This window comes from Zootoca vivipara, chromosome 6, assembly GCF_963506605.1.
Source record: "Zootoca vivipara chromosome 6, rZooViv1.1, whole genome shotgun sequence".
In the NCBI taxonomy this organism is placed as follows: Eukaryota; Metazoa; Chordata; class Lepidosauria; order Squamata; family Lacertidae; genus Zootoca; species Zootoca vivipara.
The window spans coordinates 8,218,693-8,237,859 of record NC_083281.1 but is presented as its reverse complement, the minus strand read 5'-3'; the positions used below and the strand labels follow the sequence as shown (position 1 = coordinate 8,237,859).

The 19,167-nt window shown below is 46.4% G+C and overlaps 1 protein-coding gene across 2 annotated transcripts in view; it reads left to right on the top strand.

The window, feature by feature from the left end:
* MAP2K2 (mitogen-activated protein kinase kinase 2) overlaps window positions 1–19,167 on the top strand; it is a 42,845-nt gene that overhangs the window by 14,351 nt on the left and 9,327 nt on the right. For both annotated transcript variants that reach the window (XR_009557714.1, XM_035118435.2), the window contains exons 2-8: window positions 558–768; window positions 2,039–2,185; window positions 5,145–5,222; window positions 8,511–8,562; window positions 9,437–9,561; window positions 11,041–11,254; window positions 14,893–14,957. Coding sequence is in view for 1 of the 2 variants with exons in the window: in XM_035118435.2 (XP_034974326.1) it covers window positions 558–768; window positions 2,039–2,185; window positions 5,145–5,222; window positions 8,511–8,562; window positions 9,437–9,561; window positions 11,041–11,254; window positions 14,893–14,957 (892 nt within the window). In the remaining variant the exon portion in view is untranslated. The remainder of the gene's footprint in view (window positions 1–557; window positions 769–2,038; window positions 2,186–5,144; window positions 5,223–8,510; window positions 8,563–9,436; window positions 9,562–11,040; window positions 11,255–14,892; window positions 14,958–19,167) is intronic.

Genomic DNA, 19,167 nt, shown 5'->3' with positions numbered 1-19,167 from the left:
TTTGCAGAAGAGCTGCTGCTGCTATGGGAATGTCAGAATGCACCCTTAATGCACAAAACACACAAGGAGGGTATGCTAGAGAGTAAGGCTCAACTGGCAGCAGTTGGGCAAGAAAAGGGGGATAAAAGGATCTCTCTCCGAAGCAGCTGTCCTTCACCACAAAGGGTAACATGGGATCGCCTTTACACCTTCATGCCATTGTCAGGGAGTGGGTTGCAACTCAGCACACACAGCTGGAGAGAGATCACTGAATTTCCTTACATGTTGTCTCGCTAGATAAGCCCCTTCACGAATACTACCAAATAAGTTGATAGTTGTTCAGTTTCCTAGGAAACAGTTAGAAGCCAATCTCACATAGTGAAAATCCCTAGACTCCATCACCACAATTTTGAGGGTTGTGACAACCAAGAGTGGTTTGCCATGGTAATTTATATGCAAGGCCCAGGGGATTAATCTATGGCCAGCAAATAGTCTCACTTCTCAGGCTTTGGTAGAAGCAGTGGGACAGATTGGGAATCCTGGGAGACTCAACAGTTTCCTGCCATCTTTCCTTTAAGAGCACATCTTGTTGACCTCCAGAAGAAACTGGAAGAACTGGAACTGGACGAGCAGCAGAAGAAACGGTTGGAGGCTTTTCTCACCCAGAAGGCCAAAGTTGGAGAGCTGAAAGATGACGATTTTGAGAGGATTTCTGAGCTGGGAGCCGGTAATGGTGGAGTGGTCACCAAAGTACAACACAAACCCTCAGGGCTAATCATGGCACGGAAGGTGAGGAGGAGGGTCTCATCCAATGTGACCAAATGTTTGGGGGCATCTGCAGAGGTGGCAAGAAACAGTTGAGCCATAACCAGTAAGCCTATGATGAGAGTTCTGTGGGGGCAAGCCAAATCTAGCAGGTATGTAGCCTGAGTTGGTTTAAGAACAGCTTAGTTTATAAACAACTTGGATTAAGAACGCTGCAAACCCGGAAGTAGGTGTTTTGGTTTGTGAACTTTGCCTTGGAAGCAGAACATGTTGAATGTGTTCCATTTGTAAATTGAGTCCCCCGCTGCTATGGGAAAGCACGCTTTGGTTTAAGAACGCTTTGGTTTATGAATGGACTTCCGGAACGGATTAAGTTCGTAAACCACGGTACCACTGCATTAAAGCTTCATGTGCATGCACATGAAAGCTTATGCCCAGAACAAACTTCGTTGGTCTCTAAGGTGCTACTGGACAATTTTTTATTTATTTCAACTGCATCAGACCAACACGGCTACCTACCTGAATTTGGAGACAGGTGTGTGTGTAAAAGAAAACAGGGCAACAAGTTATAGTATCAGACCAGGACTGCATTCGAATACCCACTCAGCTATGAAGTGAGCCACTCTTATCTCAACCAAACATATTCCATGAGATTGCTGAGAAGACAAACTCAAGGAGGGTGAACCATTGTATGCTACCCTGACAAGCTCAATTTGGGTGGGGTGGGGTGGATGCATGCAATATATATACAGGTGGCAACCATTATAGGTGCGTCCAATTGACACGCAAATGCTGGCACATGGGTCCTTTTGGACCCGGAAATAGTCAGAACGGTGGCATAAAGGGGCGGGGGGGAGGCTTTTATGTTCCCCACTGATGGGGGGCCCTGTACAACAAACAAACTGATTAAAGACACTAGAAAGATACAAATTCAGATCTTTTTCAAGCTATCCCAGAAGCTTTAATGCAGTTGATACTGGACAATTTTTTATTTACCTGTCTCTAAAAATTGCCATGACACATTTGGTGCAATACAGCCAATAATGCACTTTTTTGCCATCAGTCCTCCTTCAGTTTGTTGGCTTTCTCCTCACGGTGAACCATTCCTGAAACAACTTATAGTTTCCCCCTCTTCTTCCCACGGTTTGCAATTGGTGATGTGCAGCTGACTATAAAAAGAGGTTGGAGTTTCTCTTTAAAGTGCCTTTGGGTGGCAATATGGAAATAGTTCTTGGTGCAGCCTTTTATGCCCTTCGTTCCTTTGTTCCCCACCCCCTCCCTTTTCTCTCCACAGCTGATTCACCTGGAGATCAAGCCTGCCATCCGAAACCAGATAATCCGCGAGCTCCAGGTGCTTCACGAGTGTAACTCTCCATACATTGTGGGTTTCTATGGCGCCTTCTACAGCGATGGGGAGATAAGCATCTGTATGGAGCATATGGTAAGTCAGTGTTGTTTTTCTCTCCCACCTTCTTAAGCAAGACGGATATACTGTCCAGCACCAGTCAGAGCATCAGCCTCTGACTGTAGCTAATCCTTCGATCTAGGACATGCAGAAGCAGCATAACGTTCTTGAATTGAATGTGTAACAATTGTTGTGTTTTCCTCTGGGTTTCTGCAGTGGCTGCTTGTTGCGTGCCTGGCACTCCATGTCTTTTTTAAAATTCCTGCTCTTAATTATATAACCCCGAAGAAGTTCCTAGTGCTGGGTGTGTGTGTGTGTGTGTGTGTGTGTTAAATCCTAGCTGCCAGCACCAGGTTATTTTTCTAGAAGCAAGCCTCGCACAGAATGAAGAGAATGTGTCTGATTCCCAGACACCAGCAGTAACCTTGGGGGTTAAATAGGTGCCAGTGTGTTTTCCAGTCTTGACTTTTGCTTATACTTGTAACCAGGTTCTTTCTCCATTTGATCAAGCCATATCTCTCCCCTTCTCGTGATGGCTTAATTTACTGCTGCAGCCCAAACATCCCGAGCTTCTCACCTTTTCCCTACCCCCTTTGTACTTTTCTGCTGGTTCTGGAACCGGTGGCCCATGTTCTGGTAGGCCTTGAGCCATCCCCTCAAGATGGGGATCTTCTTCATAGTGGTGTAGAATTAATTACATGTGGAAGATAACGATAGGTTTTTCTTGTTTCTGAGCCTTTCAACGTTATCCATATGCATGCAAATGCCTAATGAAGATGATTTGGAAACGGTCACCGATGCCACCCTGGGGTCTTTTGGGAGGCAGGGTAGGGTGTAAATTGCAAGTATTACTATTATTAGTAACAATAGTAATAATAAATAAGATGAGATTAAATTGGTTAACTGTAAGTTTCTGGGCTCAACTCAAGGAGTTGACTTTTACCTTAAAGGTCTTGGGAACCTTGTGGGAGTGGCTATTCTCATGAACCTCCCTGACCCTTAAGGTCAGCTGGGGAGGCCCTACTTCAAGTTCCAGCTTGTTCAGAGACCAGATCAGTTTCTGCAAGAAGTGGCATCTTCTCAAATTGCCGTTTCAGAGGTTTGGAATGCACTTCTGTGGGCTGTATTTGTGATCTCTCAATACATTCTGCAGACAAGAGCGAACTTCGTCAACTTTTTTGTGAGGCAAGATCAGGGCCATCTGCTACATTCTCTCTTTCAGATGGTGTATTTTTAGCTTTGTTTCATTTTAAGAATCGTAACATAGCAGAGATTTGTACAGTGGTACCTCTACTTACGAATTTAATGCGTTCCGAACGCACATTCGTAAGTCGAAAAATTTTGTAAGTCAAATCCCATAGGAATGCATTGGGAGAAAAAATTCGTAAGTAGAAGCAACCCTATCTAAAAATTCGTGAGTAGAAGAAATCCTATCTAAACTGCATCCAAGATGGCGGACAGAGCTCCATTCGTAAGTAGAAACATTAGTAAGTAGAGTTATTCGTAAGTAGAGGTACCACTGTATAAAGTAATGTATGCTGTGGGCAAGGTGGATAAAATAGAATGTTTGAGAATCGCTTTGGCTTGCTTACATGTCTCCAGTGTTGTGAGGCATTGATTTAGTGGATGGCAAAGGACACTGGTGCTTTGTTTTATTTTCTTAAGATATGTCCTACCTCTCAATCAAAATAATGGCCAAGATGGCTTACTCATACACATATATGCATACACAAGTGTTTTGTTTTTTTAATGATAGGCAATGATGGTACAGCAGCAGCAGAACTAAGAGCATCTATGAAACAAAGGTCAACATTAGTCCCTCCATTCTGTTAAGAGAAAGAGAGAGAAACAGAGAAGCAGCTTTTATTTGCCTTGTAATGAGGTAACTTGGGTGCCAGGCAAATATGCTTAGGGCAGATATTCAGTATTCGGAAATGCCACAACAGAAAAAAGTAGCACCCTTGTTCCTGCCAGCCGCTTGCCTATCCTGAAGGTGAGGTTAGTGCCTTGCTTGCAGATCTCTGCAAATAGGTCGGTTCTTACAGTAGACCTTGAGAGATGTTGGCCAGTTGTGTCAAATGGAAGGCGAGTGCAGATCTAGTGCAGGATCTGGCAGCGAGAGGGAGGTCATCTCCCTATTGCTTTGGTTCCTTCTACATAGTTTACGGGAGCTGCTGCCATTTGGTGACTTGTTTGGTGATCATTGGTATGCTGTGAATTCTGCATTTTGTCAAATTTAAGTGACACCGAAATAATGCGCAGCCTGAACCACAATGGGCAACTGCTATTAACAGTAGTGGTACTAGTAGTAAAAGCTGCAATAACATTTAGACTTATCAATTGTTTGCTACCCAAAGGTCTCCAAGCAAACCACAACACATATAAAAACATAAATACATTATACCATTAATAAATTATGCAAAACATTAGCTAAAGTATAAAATAGTAAACAGATTCATACAGAACACCCAACAATTCATGGAATACACATAGTCATACCATATATATACATAATACAAAGATGGAAAACAACCCCCTTAACAATCACAGGAAGTTTTAGGGGCATGCTAATTGCAGAACTAACTCGGCTCAGTCCATCAGACGTCTGGGAAGCAAGGTCGGGCCTTTACCTGTTGTAGAAAAGATGCCAACAAAGGTGGCAAGTGGGGAGTCACAATTGAAAATGTTCTTTTCCTTGTCACTGCGCAAAAAAAAAAAAGTGTCAAAAGGCCCCCCCTTCCTGAGGAAGCAAAAAATAATATTACTGATTCGAGGTATAAAAATGCTTGAGAAGAAGAGTTTCGATTAGCAGTAAAATTTGGTTGCCGTCGGGGAGTACGTGCACAATGTGCCTTTGCACCATCCCTGTGCCTGGGAAAGAGATGGGTTAGCACTCTGTCTCCATATAGGAATGCCTGGCTTGCGTGGGGTGTGAACTGTGGTTGTGGCTAATGTTTTACTTTATGTCAGCTGGTCTCTTTTCCTCTGAGTTTAGGATGGAGGTTCCCTAGATCAGGTTTTGAAAGAAGCCAAGAGAATTCCTGAAGATATCTTGGGGAAAGTCAGCATAGCGGTGAGTATGCTGCTGACTTCCTCTAAAAAACAGAAAAGCTTGTTTAAAGAAAATAGGCTCAGCTTGGTTCGGTAGAATGCTTGGAAATGGATTTGTTTCCTGGTAAACTGGCCACAGAAATCTGTAGCAGGAACCCTCCATGATTCATTTGAATGCTCCCCCTCTCAGCATCTTCTCTGCTTTTTGTTTTTCCTTCCATCAGACATCCTTTCTGCTTCTCCTCTTTGGAAATTCAGTGTTTTTATGCAATCTTTTTAGGGCACTTTCTTGGGGACTAACAGTCCACCCTCTACAGCAGGGGTGGCCAACTCCCAAGAGACTGTGATCTACTCATAGAGTTAAAGACTGGAGTTCAGGTCAAAGTTTTTGAGCTTTTTTTGGAAGGAGGAAGGCCCATTTTTTTGTGAGGAAGAAAGCACCAATTTTTGCAGGTGCAAAAAATGTTGAGCTTTTTTTAGGGGAGTAAAACTTGTTGAGCTTCTTGGGGGGCAATGATCTACCAGTAGGCCATAATCTACCTGTTGGACATGCCTGCTCTATGGCATAGGTAGGCAAACTAAGGCCCGGGGCCAAATACGGCCCAATCTCCTCCTAAATCCGGCCCGCGGACGGTCCAGGAATCAGTGTGTTTTTACATGAGTAGAATGTGTCCTTTTATTTAAAATGCATCTCTGGGTTATTTGTAGGCCATAGGAATCCATTCTTCTTTTTTCAAAATATAGTCTAGCCCCCCACAAGGTCTGAGGGACAGTGGACTGGCCCCCTGCTGAAAACGTTTGCTGACCCCTGCTCTACGGGGAACCCCCCCCCCATCCCACAATTTTTACGATAAACGCTGCGAGAGGAAACCTGATGCAGAGAAGCATACCCAGCTTTCTGCATTTCCCCAGCTCTGTATCACAGAAAAAATCTAAAAAGGCATATGATGAGGCAGAAATATAGGTGCAGATCCCCGGACCTCTCCCGTTCGGATTCCTCCTCTCCTGCTTCAGCTTCTGGACTTCTCTCTGCCACAGACTCTCCCTGCTCAGCTCACTAAACCCTGTTACCTTTTCTGCTTTTGAGACCTCCTCCTCCCAGTCTCTCCCCTCTTCTCCCTTTGACCACTTACTGTCGTCGTCCCACTGCCACTCCCTGGCTCTGAGCCTTCTTCCCTTGGGGGTTCCCTAGCTGGTTCCTCCCACCACTCCTCTGTGTCCAACCAGTCCATGACGTCCACTCATCGGGAGGGTGCTGCAGCCTCCTTTGAGCTGCTGGCCTCGGCCACACTACGTCTACTGATGCTCAAAGTAGGCTTTTGGGTAGCCATTGTCTCAGCTAGATGGGTGTGGGAGCTTAGTGCCCTTTCGGCCCAGGGGAACCCATGTGCCTTTTCAAACAGGTTCCCAGAACAAATCATGCATCCCTAAAGTGAATTCCACTTTTGGAATCATGGTTTTGTTCTCCCATCTGCCAGTTAGTTGTGCTTTAGTTTTCTCTGTGGGTCAAATTGTCTTTAGGGCTTGGCCAGAATGGAAACTGAGAAGGCTCCTGAGAGGGAAATAGGGAGGAGCATTCAAATGGTACATGGAGATTTCCTGCGTATGCTGCTGGAGAGACTTTAACCCTGTGGCTGTGTAGCGTCATCTGCCAGGAAACCCTCCTTTCTATGTTCCGTTCTTTGCAGGTACTCATATTTGCATTTTTGGAGCTTTTTGCTCCTCTGTTATAGGAGCCCACGTGGAGTCGTGTTTGAACCTAGGTGCAAACACCAGCTTAGCCAACAACTCAGTGTGGGACCTTGGGGCAATGATGGGAAGCTGTTTTTTGTTTTTGTTTCTAATCCAAGGGCCACATTCTCTCCTGGGCAGCCTACTGAGGGCCTCGTGCCAGTGGTGGGCAGAGCCAACAGCAAAGTGGATAGGCCAACAAGTGCTAATTTTACTTTTGTACAAGTGAACCAGTTCCTGCAAACACTCGGAACACCTGTGTATCCTGACAAGCAAGAAGTATTTTCAGAGTTCAAGGGCGCATTCCAGCAAGGCAAAAACACTGGGTTCAAAACAGGGAGAGTTCTGAGGGCTGTATCTGGCCCCTGGGTTTGAAGTTCTCTGCCTTAGGAACACTCCCCCCCCCCCAATGGGGAATTCAGTCGTACCTTGGAAGTCAAACAGAATCCATTCCGGAAGTCCGTTCAACTTCCAAAACATTCGGAAACCAAAGTGTGGCTTCTGATTGGCTGCAGGAAGCTCCTGCAGCCAATCGGAAGCCCCGTTGGACATTTGGCTTCCAAAAATAGTTCGCAAACCGGAACAGTCACTTCCAGGTTTGCGGCGTTCGGGAGCCAAAACGTTTGAGAACTAAGCTGTTCCAAAACCAAGGTACAACTGTATTAGCAGCTCAATTCTGAGGAAGTAGAGAAGGATAGCAATTCTTTTTTCCCTTGCTTACAGGGTGTCTAAAAATAGCCAGCTGCCTTCGTATTTCTTCTCTAAATGAAAGGTGTTGCATGAATTATTTTAACATTGATTAATAACCACTTTTCATGAACAAAAGTCCATTGGGTTTGTTGGCTGCTCTTCCTTGCCTTAAACTGTTGAAACTGATCAGGCAATAAAAGCAAAACTCTTGTGATGGTTTTGAGGGCTCCCTCCTTTAACATGGAAGAGAACTTCCCCAAATGGAGAGGGGAAAATTTGCCTTCATCAAATGTCAGTCCTGCTCAAGGTTAGGCCCATTTGATGGACGTGACTAATTTGGCTCCATTAATTTCAAAGGGTCTATTCTGAATGTCAGTCAATCAAGTGTATTAGGCGACCAAATGCAGGTTATAGTCAAAGGAGAACAAAAAATGGGCAATGATGGATGAAAAAGTAAGGCAATTGTTGAGGTAGCAAGAGACCCAAGCATAGATCTATGGTGGGGGCTCAGAGAAACGTAAGTTCCCGTGGAAGGTTCTAGCCCAACAGAATGAAATGAGAGGGGAGAAATGGGGAAGGAGTAGAAACATCAAATACGTCTGCCCCCTCAAGCCCCACTCGAAATTTTGGAGTGGGAACCTGAACATAATTGGATCTGGTTATTTCTGGTCCAGCCAGTATGGTGAGAGGGAACCAGTCAGGCCATGGAGGAGGAAAAGGTGGTACAGCCTCCCTTCCTCTTTTGCAATCTGCATTGGCCAACACTTGGCAGCCTTTGTCTTCCTTGATCCAGAAGAGCTTGATTTCTACTATGCGAAGCCTTCAGCTTTTCATATCCTCATGGTGACCTGACCTTTCTCTTCTCCCCCCCCCCCCGCCACATCACCAGGTTCTGCGAGGATTGGCTTACTTACGAGAGAAGCACCAGATCATGCACAGAGGTGAGTGAGCAGCTGGAACACAGGGAAAGCTCTGCGAGGGTCTTCTGTGCTGAGGGGACCCAGATTCCACAAGCGCAGTGGACATACGTAGACTTGGTTTCCACACTTACCGTGCTTCAAGGTATTGACTTTGCAAACCACTCTGTTTCTGGAGTTCCAGTTTGGCTTGAGTCAGGCTTGGAACAGCCAAGCAAGCACCGCCGTGCCAGAACATGCCAAGGACTCCTTGGTTACATCCCACTTGCTCTCTACAATTAACAGACAGGAGGTATCTGAATTCTACATTCATTTGGACATCAGGAATAATGGGGCCTCAACCGAGTCCTGGGAGCGAGTGCAGGAAGGGTGGGTGCTAAGCCATTTTGCTTCAGCCATATGTGTGATTCGAACAACGCCAGTGGTAACATGAGTGTTGGGTTGAGGTACAGTTGCCAGGAGGCCATGCTGATTTGCAGCACCTGTCAAAGGCCTCTCCAACCCCTGCCACTTTCCATGCTGAGTTGCTGGGTTTCTTTGCAGGACTTCAGTGCTTCCAAAACTCAGACACAGCCTTCCTAGATGTGCTGCTGCCCTCCAGGTGTTATCAAACTCCAACTTCCATCAACCGCAGCTAATGTTGCCAATAGACAGAGGTGATGGGAGAAGTAGTCTGACAACATATGGAGAACATCAGGTTGAAGAAAATTGTTGAATAGCCATGATGGCTAGGAAATTGTATTCATTCATCCATTCATTTTCATTAAAAGCAAAAACAGAAAGCTGCATGCTCTGAGGGTATGTAGAACCTTCACCAAGGGCTCCCCATATGCTTGAATTGCACACACACTGACATTTCCCCTCCTCTCAGTTTTTTCTCTCAACAATCTGTTTTCAGATGTGAAGCCTTCTAACATCTTGGTGAATTCCCGGGGAGAGATTAAGCTCTGTGATTTTGGAGTCAGCGGCCAGCTCATCGACTCCATGGCGAATTCCTTTGTGGGCACTCGCTCCTACATGTCTGTAGGTCCCTTTGCTATGTTTGTTGTGCCACCTTTGTTTTGTTTTTGTCTGTGTGTGTTTTTGCATCACAAGTGGGTGGCTCCTAAGCTGATACGTTTGAGTAGCTTGGAGAACCGGCGGCCCCCACCGGGTGGCATTGGACCCTCATCAGCCGTAGTCCAGCCCAGCCCAATGGATAGGGATAATAGGAGTCGCAGCCCGAAAACATCTGGATGGCCACTGCTGCCCCATCCCAGATGCAGTTTTTACTACTGTGTTATCTTATGACTGTTAATACCATGCTGCAGCTACTGGGTACATTTTCATTCTCGGGTATCACTTTATTAAATTATATACTCAATGTATGAAGTCCTTGGTATGGGCCAAGAAAGTTTGATGACTGTAAGGTCCAACTAATGGTTGTTGTTTTTTTAAAAAATAATCATTAAAAATGCCCCCCTCCCAAAAAAAACCCCCCAAGCTCTAGTATTTATGTTTTTAAGCTTTTCTCTCCGATCCAAATGGGCTGTGGATTCCCTGGCTATGGATTTTATTTTCATAAGGACTTTTTGAGTATTAAGAAAGATCTTTCGAAGCCCCGTGGTGTTTACAGTTTGCTGTAGGTGAAGATGATTGAAGTTTGTCAGCTCAGGGCTGTCTAATAAATGGCGGGTAAGTTAATTCGGAATGAATATGATGGTACTAAAACAGAGGTGGTGAAACAACAGCAAAGTGTGGATTATCTTCTATAAGGCAGATGGTGATGGGGAGGGGAGGGGAGAGAGAGAGAGAGAATCTTTGTCAGCCCCAGAGCTGCTTGGCATTACAAAAACAGGTTTTAAGCTCCTGGCTTTGCTTCCCGCTCTTAGCATGCCACCTCTGTTACTGCTGGGGGTGGTCTCACGAGATTGCGCAGGATAATCCAACTTCCCACAGGATCCCGCAGGTGCATCCCCACCTTGCCCACATGTCGTTAGAGTCACACAAGTTAAAATACGCTTAGGATGCAGACATAACTGTATTGGGGAGAAGAGTCATATTTAAGAACACTTGCCATGGTTACATTGCAATAAGCAGAAACAGCGTGCCGCTGAGGAATACAAATAGTACCCTCCAACGTTAGTGATGGACGATGCAAAGTAAGAGATTCTTCACTGACCACTTGGGGGTAAAAATTAAACGTGCTGATCCCAAACTGCAGTGCCATTCCCTTTCTTAATATTTGCTTCTGCAAATTAAAAAGAAGGGAGGTCTTTTCAGCACCTGGCTAAGATCATGGGTTCCTTCTTTGGCTGGTGAGCTCTTCTGCCTTTTTACAGGCATTGCAATTCTGAAAGCCCGGGGCCGCCTTAATTCCAAAATTCTCTTTATTTCTCAAGGTCACCCACTCCTTCATCCAAACTAGGCAACAGGATGCAAAGTACAATTTCAAGTCAGGCTTGAGGTTGGTTCTTGTTCAAGCCTGAACTAACCCACATCTCTTGTTTTGACCGCTTGCAGCCTGAGCGCTTACAAGGTACGCACTATTCGGTCCAGTCTGATATCTGGAGCATGGGTCTCTCTCTGGTGGAGCTGTCTATTGGAAGGTATCCCATCCCGCCGCCAGATGCCAAGGAACTGGAAGCGATATTCGGCCGCCCCGTGTTCGACGGGGCAGAAGGGGAATCCCACAGCATCTCACCAAGGCCCAGGCCCCCAGGCCGCCCTGTTAGCGGTAGGCATTGCATGAGGACAAGGGGTGGGAGGGAGAGGGGTTGTTGACGGTCAAATTTTAGTCACTGGGACTTGTTTCCCAAAGGCAGTGCAGGGTGCAAGAGCTAAACTGGGTCTGATGGCTCTAGGTTAGCGTTGCCAAGTTAAATTGGACCAGATGAAGGAGCCCTGACAGTGGCCTCCCAAAAACCTCTGAATGCTCAAAAGAGGTCATGAGGCAGTTCAGTATATTGGTTAGAGCAGGTATGAGGAGCATCCCCCCCCCAAGTGTTGCTATATTATTCTTATTTATTGAATTTATATACCACCCTATACTCAGGGGTCTCAGGGTGCTTCGCAGAATGAAATGAAGATATAAAACCACAAAATACCTAATTAAAAAAAAAACAGCAACCCAATAGCGCACCCCCTCCCAAAAAAAACCACATTTTAAAAGGGCATAGGATGTAAATCAGATCAACCAAGGGCCTGGTTAAAAGGGAACATTTTTGCCTGGCGCCTAAAGGTGTATACTGAAGGCGCCAGGCAAACGTCCCTGGGGAGAGCATTCCACAGACGGGGAGCCACTGCAGAGAAGGCCCCGTTCTCGTGTTGCCACCCTCTGAACCTCTCGAGGAGGAGGCACACGAAGGAGGGCCTCAGAAGATGATCTCAGCGTCCAGATAGGTTCATATGGAAAGAGGCTGTCTTTGAGGTATTGCGGTCCTGAGCCATTTAAGGCCTTATAGGTCAAAACCAGCACTTTGAATTGGACCTGGAAACTAATTGGTAGCCAGTGCAGTCGCATCAAGACCAGTGTAATATGGCCAAACTGTCTTGCTCCAGTGAGCAACCTGGCTGCTGAATTCTGCACCAGCTCAAGTTTCCGAACCGTCTTTAGAGGCAGCCCTACGTATAACGCATCACAGTAATCTAGATTGCTATTCCCACCATCGCTGGTCATGCTTGCTAGGACTGATGGAAGTTGTAGTTCAGCAACATCTGGAGGGCAATAAACCTCCAATCAGCCATAAAGGTGACTTTTGGCCCATCACTATCTTTTATCCTAACCCACTAAAAAGTGGAGGAAGAACAAGATCATTGAAAGAAAGCCAAAATATAAATGTATTAATGGTAGAGATAGCTTGCCCCAGTCGCCCCTAATATCTGGTAATAGGAACTCCCTGCCCTCAAGCATAGGTTGTTGTATCCAGCTAAGCCTACTCAGAATTGATCTCTTGAAATTAATGGACCTAAATTAGTCATGTCCATTAAAACTGAGTGAATCTACTCTAAGTAGCCATGAATAGAAGGAATAGGTCTAATTTAAACATGCCTTGAAGGCTTTTTTTAATAGTCTGCTCCACTCCCTAAACGGACGTTGCACACAAATATTATAGCAACCACAAATCATAAAAAGGTATAATGCGTACAGCCTTGCATCAGTAAATTCATATTTAAAAGATCAAGAGTGATTTAATACTCAAAAGCCGACCGTAGTTACCTATGCCGGAGGGAATTTTGCGGGCCTTCATGTACAGATCTTAACCACTGGCTAGGGTCACTTTATTAATTTCCTTTCCTTGATGGTTATGCAAACAAAGTTGCCAGTTAGGCAGCTCTTTAAGTGTAAATGTACTTCGCTTGATTAGCCAGAAAAGAGCTTGGTTTGGGTATGCTTCCAATTGAGACAAACCCATGCAATATAATGCATCATGATAATCACTATTAATTGGCTTATTTATATGCCACATCTTTCTAAAAACCTCTCTCGTGTTTCCTCTTGACCTTTTCCCTGCAAGCACTTTGGGGGGGGCTGGTCCACTGTCCCTTAGACCACTGTCCCTTAGACCAAATTCCTATGCACACTGCGAGGGGGTGGGGCAAGTAGTCGTCCTCCCCACCCACCCCCAGCCCCAGCCGCCTTCTTGGTTTGCCGCCTGCATCATTCGCCAAAGGGCTGGCGGTGGTGGCGCGAAACGGGCTTCCTCCCCACCTAGAGAAAGAAGGTGCTGCGCTTACCTTCTCGGGCCGCCGCCACCGCCGCTTCTCATGAAGCGGGTAGGCACAGCGAACTCATCCTCTTCGCTCTCTGGCCCACAGGAAACCAGGGCAGTGGTGGCGGCGAGAGGAAGAGGCCGAGCGAAGGCGATTCTGCCAATCAAACGCCGCATCTGGTTTACCTCAGTGCGGCGCAGGGACGTTTCTGCCAATCAAATGCCACTGAGGTAAACCAGGAATGGCATTTGATTGGCAGAGCCACTGCCGCTCAGCCTCTTCCTCCTGTCGTCGGGAATCTGCTTCGCAGCGGGTTCTGGCTTAGTGGCGCCCAGATGTAGGACCCAGGTGGGCCTGATCTGGCCGGGGGTGGGGGGGTGGGGAAGCATAGTTTGCCAACCCTTGGTCCAAAAAGCCCAGGGCACAAATTTTCACGGCTCTAGCAGTGGTGGTGAGTCATTGACCAGAAGTAATGTATTTTGCGTTAACTGGAAGAGCATACTCGATTCTGACCAAACTAAGCCTCCTAGAGCAAAATATGCATTGGGAGGCATATCTGGGTCAGATTTATGTCCTTTTTAGACTCATCTACTCATGTACTTTCTGAAACCAAAGGGGGGTGCATTGGGTGCCAAATGTGATTCCCCCCCCCCTCCACAGCTCTCCTACCTCACTATAGCTTCAAATAGTTTAAACAACCAAAGGGTTTCATTCCGCTCCTTTTGATCTGAAAGTTGTGGCATCTCTTCTTTCATGTAAAGGCAAAAGTAAAGGATCACTGGATGGTTAAAAAGGTAAAGGGACCCCTGACAGTTAAGTCCAGTCGCGAACGACTCTGGGGTTGTGGCGCTCATCTCGCGTTACTGGCCAAGGGAGCCGACGTTTGTCCACAGACATTTTTTCCGGGTCATGTGGCCAGCATGACTAAGCTGCTTCTGGCGAACCAGAGCAGCGCACGGAAATGCTGTTTACTTTCCCGCCGGAGCAGTACCTGTTTATCTACTTGCACTTTGACGTGCTTTCAAACTGCTAGGTTGACAGGAGCTGGGACCGTAGCGATGGGAGCTCATGCCGTTGCGGGGATTTGAACTGCCGACCTTCCAATCGGCAAACCCTAGCGCCACCCGTGTCCCTCACTGGATGGTTAAATCCCATCAAACTTGACTTTGAGCTAAACTGCTTTGGGAACTCCGTCTCAGGCTGAAGAATGGTGTAAAAATGATTTTATTTTATTGTAAATGAGTCTCTCTTGGTGAGCTGGGGATTGTGCTGGCCTGGTCTACCTCACCCTTACGTATCCATGTAGCGTTCTCCCAATTTTCTCACGCCACAGCCCCCAGTGCACATATCTCTCTTACTAAACCCTCATCCAGTGCTTGGTGATGGGGAGCTGTTAAGTAGCTCAGCTTTCCTAAGTTCGCTGTCCCCAGGAGAAGGACGTTTGTTTCCATACGTTGCACATACGCACCACCATTGGGTGGTGTTCAGCCAAGTTTTACTCAGAGCAGAGCTGTTGAAATTAATGGGCATGAACTTAAGTCATGTTTGTTCTTTTCAGTGGGTCGGCTCTGGATAAAACCTAGCAGCTTGGGTAGGGCCAGTGCTCCAGTGCTCCAGTGCTTACTTTGACTCCACCCTCTTGGTTCCGTTTTGTTCATGCAGGCCACGGGATGGACAGTCGACCTGCGATGGCTATCTTCGAATTGCTGGACTACATAGTTAATGAGGTTGGTGGCTTGAAGAGGCTCTGTTAGTTTTTGTGAGTTCTTTCCCCACATAGTTTTAAAAGGGGTGGGGGTGGGGGGGGACAGAAACAGTTCCCAAACACACAGAGCTTAATATTTCAAAGCTCTCTTAAGCCACGAAGAGTCTAAAAGAGGCAATATATCAATTTTTTAAAAGGTGCAGTGCAAAACCAATGGAACAGCAGTATCAGAACACATAATAATAATAATAATAATAATAATAATAATAACAACAACAACAACAACAACAACAACAATATATTATTTATACCCCGCCCATCTGGCTGGGTTTCCCCAGACACTCTGGGCGGCTTCCAACAGAAAAATAAAACACAGTAATCTATTAAACATTAAAAGCCTCCCTAAACAGGGCTGCCTTCAGATGTCTTCTAAAAGTCTGGTAGTTGTTTTTCTCTTTGACATCTGGTGGGAGGGCGTTCCACAGGGCGGGCGCCACTACCGAGAAGGCCCTCTGCCTGGTTCCCTGCAACTTGGCTTCTCATAGCGAGGGAACTGCCAGAAGGCCCTTGGTGCTGGACCTCAGTGTCCGGGCAGGATGATGGGGGTGGAGACGCTCCTTCAGAAAATAAAGCTGAAGTTCTAAGGACTCAAAGCAGAGTCCAACCTTATAGGTCAGGGGAAAGCCTGTGCGAAAAGGTAAGTCTGCACAACAAGCTGACGGTTGCCACTGACGTGTGGCAGAGGGAACGCCATTCCATAGAACGGGGCAGCAGCAGAAAATGCCTGTTTTCGGATCTCCACCCTCACAGAATACATTGCCTGGTATTAAATCTGGCTTCTCGAGCAAGTAAACCCTGTCTAGGGAGGCTGGGAAAAACTGAGGTGTTTGGGAACCTTTACCTTTAGCAAGCCGCATGACCTGCTGCCTAAATAATATTGCTTGCTCCCAGCTGTGTGTGCATGGGTGGGGGACCCTGCGGCCCCCATAGGGACAATGGATTCCAGCTTCTTTCTGACCCAGCCACCACTGCCAATGCCCCAGGGATCAAGGGAGCCATAGGCATCCACGCCTGAAGGGCCACAAGTTCCCTGTGCCTGCTGTATGCCTTCCTAACCCTCCCTCCCCTTCCTTTTCCTTTAAAATTTACGTCATGAACGAAGAAGCAGCACAAACAGGGTATGAACTCCGCAGATTAAGCCCAAACCCTTTCCCAGCCCTGTCTACCTGCCCAGTTTGGCGTGAGAATGCTGGCCCATGGAGCCCAAAAGGTTCCTCATCCCTGCAGCATGGGGATAGAGAACAGGGTCAGCCTACGGGACCCAGCTCCATGCTGTGGATCACAGGGAGAATCCACAATTCTCAAGGGCGTAAGTTGCTGAAATGCAGGAGTTATTTGGGATCTCTAAGAGACGTGTGGTGTTATATAAGACTTTGTGAACTAGGAAAAGAGCAGATGGACTTCGGAGACAGTCTGCAGAACAGATAGTACTGGGCATTGGAGCCCCTGCAGAGCTGTGCTCTGCCTCCTACATTTTCTGGCTCATCTTTGCAATCTGTGAAGACTAGGCGCTTTTTCCTTTTTGAAGCAGAAGTCAAGATTCTCAGGGTGTTTGTGTTCTCCGGTCAGGGATTGCTGCTTTCGCATCAGTCCTGGGCCACTCTTGGGTTTAATAATAATAACAACAGGTAAAGGTAAAGGACCCCTGACAGTTAAGTCCAGTCGCAGACGACTCTGGGGTTGCGGCGCTCATCTCGCTTTACAGGCCGAGGGACCCGGTGTTTGTCCGCAGACAGTTTTTCCGGGTCATGTGGCCCGCATGACAGCCGCTACTGGCGCAACGGAACACCAAAATCAGAGCAGCGCATGGAAACACCGTTTACCTTCCTGACGGAGTGGTATCTATTTATCTATTTGCGCTTTTTGGCATGCTTTCGAACTGCTAGGTTGGCAGGAGCTGGGGCCGAGCAATGGGAGCTCACCCCGTTGTGGGGATTCGAACCACCAACCTTCTGATCGGCAAGCCCAAGAGGCTCAGTGGTTTTAGACCACAGCGCCACCCACTTCCCTTAATAAAATAATAATAATAATAATAATAATAATAATAATAATATTTTAATTTATACCCCACCCATTTGGCTGGGTTTTCCCAGCCACTCTGGGCTGCTCCCAACAGAATACTAAAAAACTTCCCTAAACAGGGCTGCCTTCAGATGTCTTCTAAAAGTCAGATCATTGTTTATTTCCTTGACATCTGGTGGGAGGGCGTTCCATAGGGCAGGCGCCACTACCGAGAAGGCCCTCTGCCTAGTTCCCTGTAACCTCACTTCTCGCAGGGAGGGAACCGGCAGAAGGCCCTTGGAGCTGGACCTCCGTGTCCGGGTTTGCGGCTGCGTAGGCTACTCAGTGTCAAACTCCCAGGCTAGGGGAATGCTCTTGGAGGCCTTCTTTCAGAACCATCAGCTGCCTAATTCCTCCTCCTCGGAGGCCAGAGCCGGGTCCTCAGCCTTCTCCTGTCCCACAGGTTCTCAGAGTGGGGGGGTCCACGGACCAAGAGTGTCCTGGGATGGGTCATTCCATGTGATCCAACTTTTTTACCTCGTTTCATCCAATTTTCTTAATTTTTTTTTACGCTTGTTGAATGATAAAAACTACGGTACGTTTATCTAAATCTCCTCAGAACTTCATGGGCTTCAATATGATATGTCACATGATGGACTTAACTTATAATTTTAAATTTGAGTTGCAAAATTTTGAATTTTAAAAAGAGATTTAAAAATTAATATGATTAAAGATTGCCCAAAAAAGTATTGATTATTTCTAAGAGCTACCTGCAAAATTTCATCTTGGGATCTCAATTCCTACATTCAGCCATACCTCGGGATGCGAACACTGCGGGTTGTGGAATAAAATAATTTAGTCTTGTTTATTTTGTTAAATTGCTCAGTCAGTAGAGCGTAAGCTTCTTAATTTCAGCAGGGCCATGGGTTCAAGCCTCACATTAAGCAAAAAGGTTCCTCGCCTTGCAGCGGGGTGGGCTAGAAGATGATCTTCATGGTCCCTTCCAAGTGTATGATTCTGTTATTCTGCTGCATTGCTACCTCGAGAGCAGTGGGTGGAGCTACTCCTCTGTCATTCTTAGAACCTGGTGTCCAACCCAGAAGGTGAGCACAACAGGCCAGAGGGAGAGGCTCTATCTTCCTCAGAGGGAAAATGCCACAGCTTTTCTTCCTGATGCCATTAGCCATGATGTACCTGCCTGAGGCCGGGTCTTCATCACTTTTCTCCCTCAAATCAAGATACAGAAGCAGGACAGACACTGGCCTAAGTCTCAAGCTGTGACGAATACTGCACCAGACACCGAATAATAACTTTTCTTTAACACAAAGACTTTTAGGGGACCTCTGAAGGCAGCCCTGTTTAGGGAAGCTTTTAATGTTTAATAGTCGGAACAAAATAAAAAAATTCCTTCCAGTAACACCTACATTGGCTCCCAGTACGTTTCTGAGCACAATTCAAAGTGTTGGTGCTGTTCTTTCAAGCCCTAAATGGCCTCGGCCCAGTATACCTGAAGGAGTGTCTCCACCCCCATCATTCTGCCCGGACACTGAGGTCCCCCGCCGAGGGCTTTCTGGCAGTTCCCTCACTGCGAGAAGCCAAGTTACAGGGAACCAGGCAGAGGGCCTTCTCGGTAGTGGCACCCGCCCTGTGGAACGCCCTCCCATCAGATGTCAAAGAGAAAAACAACTACCAGACTTTTAGAAGACATCTGAAGGCAGCCCTGTTTAGGAAAGCTTTTAACGTTTGACAGAGTATTCTATTTTAATATTCTGTTGGAAGCCTCCCAGAGTGGCTGGGGAAACCCAGCGAGATGGGCAGGGTATAAATAATAAATTAATAATAATAATAATAAATAAAGTCCAATGCATCAAAACATTCGTTTCAGTTCTCAGTCGTAGCCTTATTGCTTCTTTTTTTACTTCTTGCTATATATACCTTTTGAAACTTGAATTCCACATTTATTTATTTTTTTAAGCTTTAGCATCCAGCATGCAGCACATTACAGTCGCTTAATGGGCAAAATAAGTATTTCTCCAAGATGCTCTGCAATATTCAGGTGGTCAGCGTGGGGGGATTTGGCATGCAAGCCCACGCCTGATAATGATCTGGCCCATGGAGCCTCTTTATTGCAACCCCTACGCATCTTTTATCCCTGCCCCATCCATTGTCTC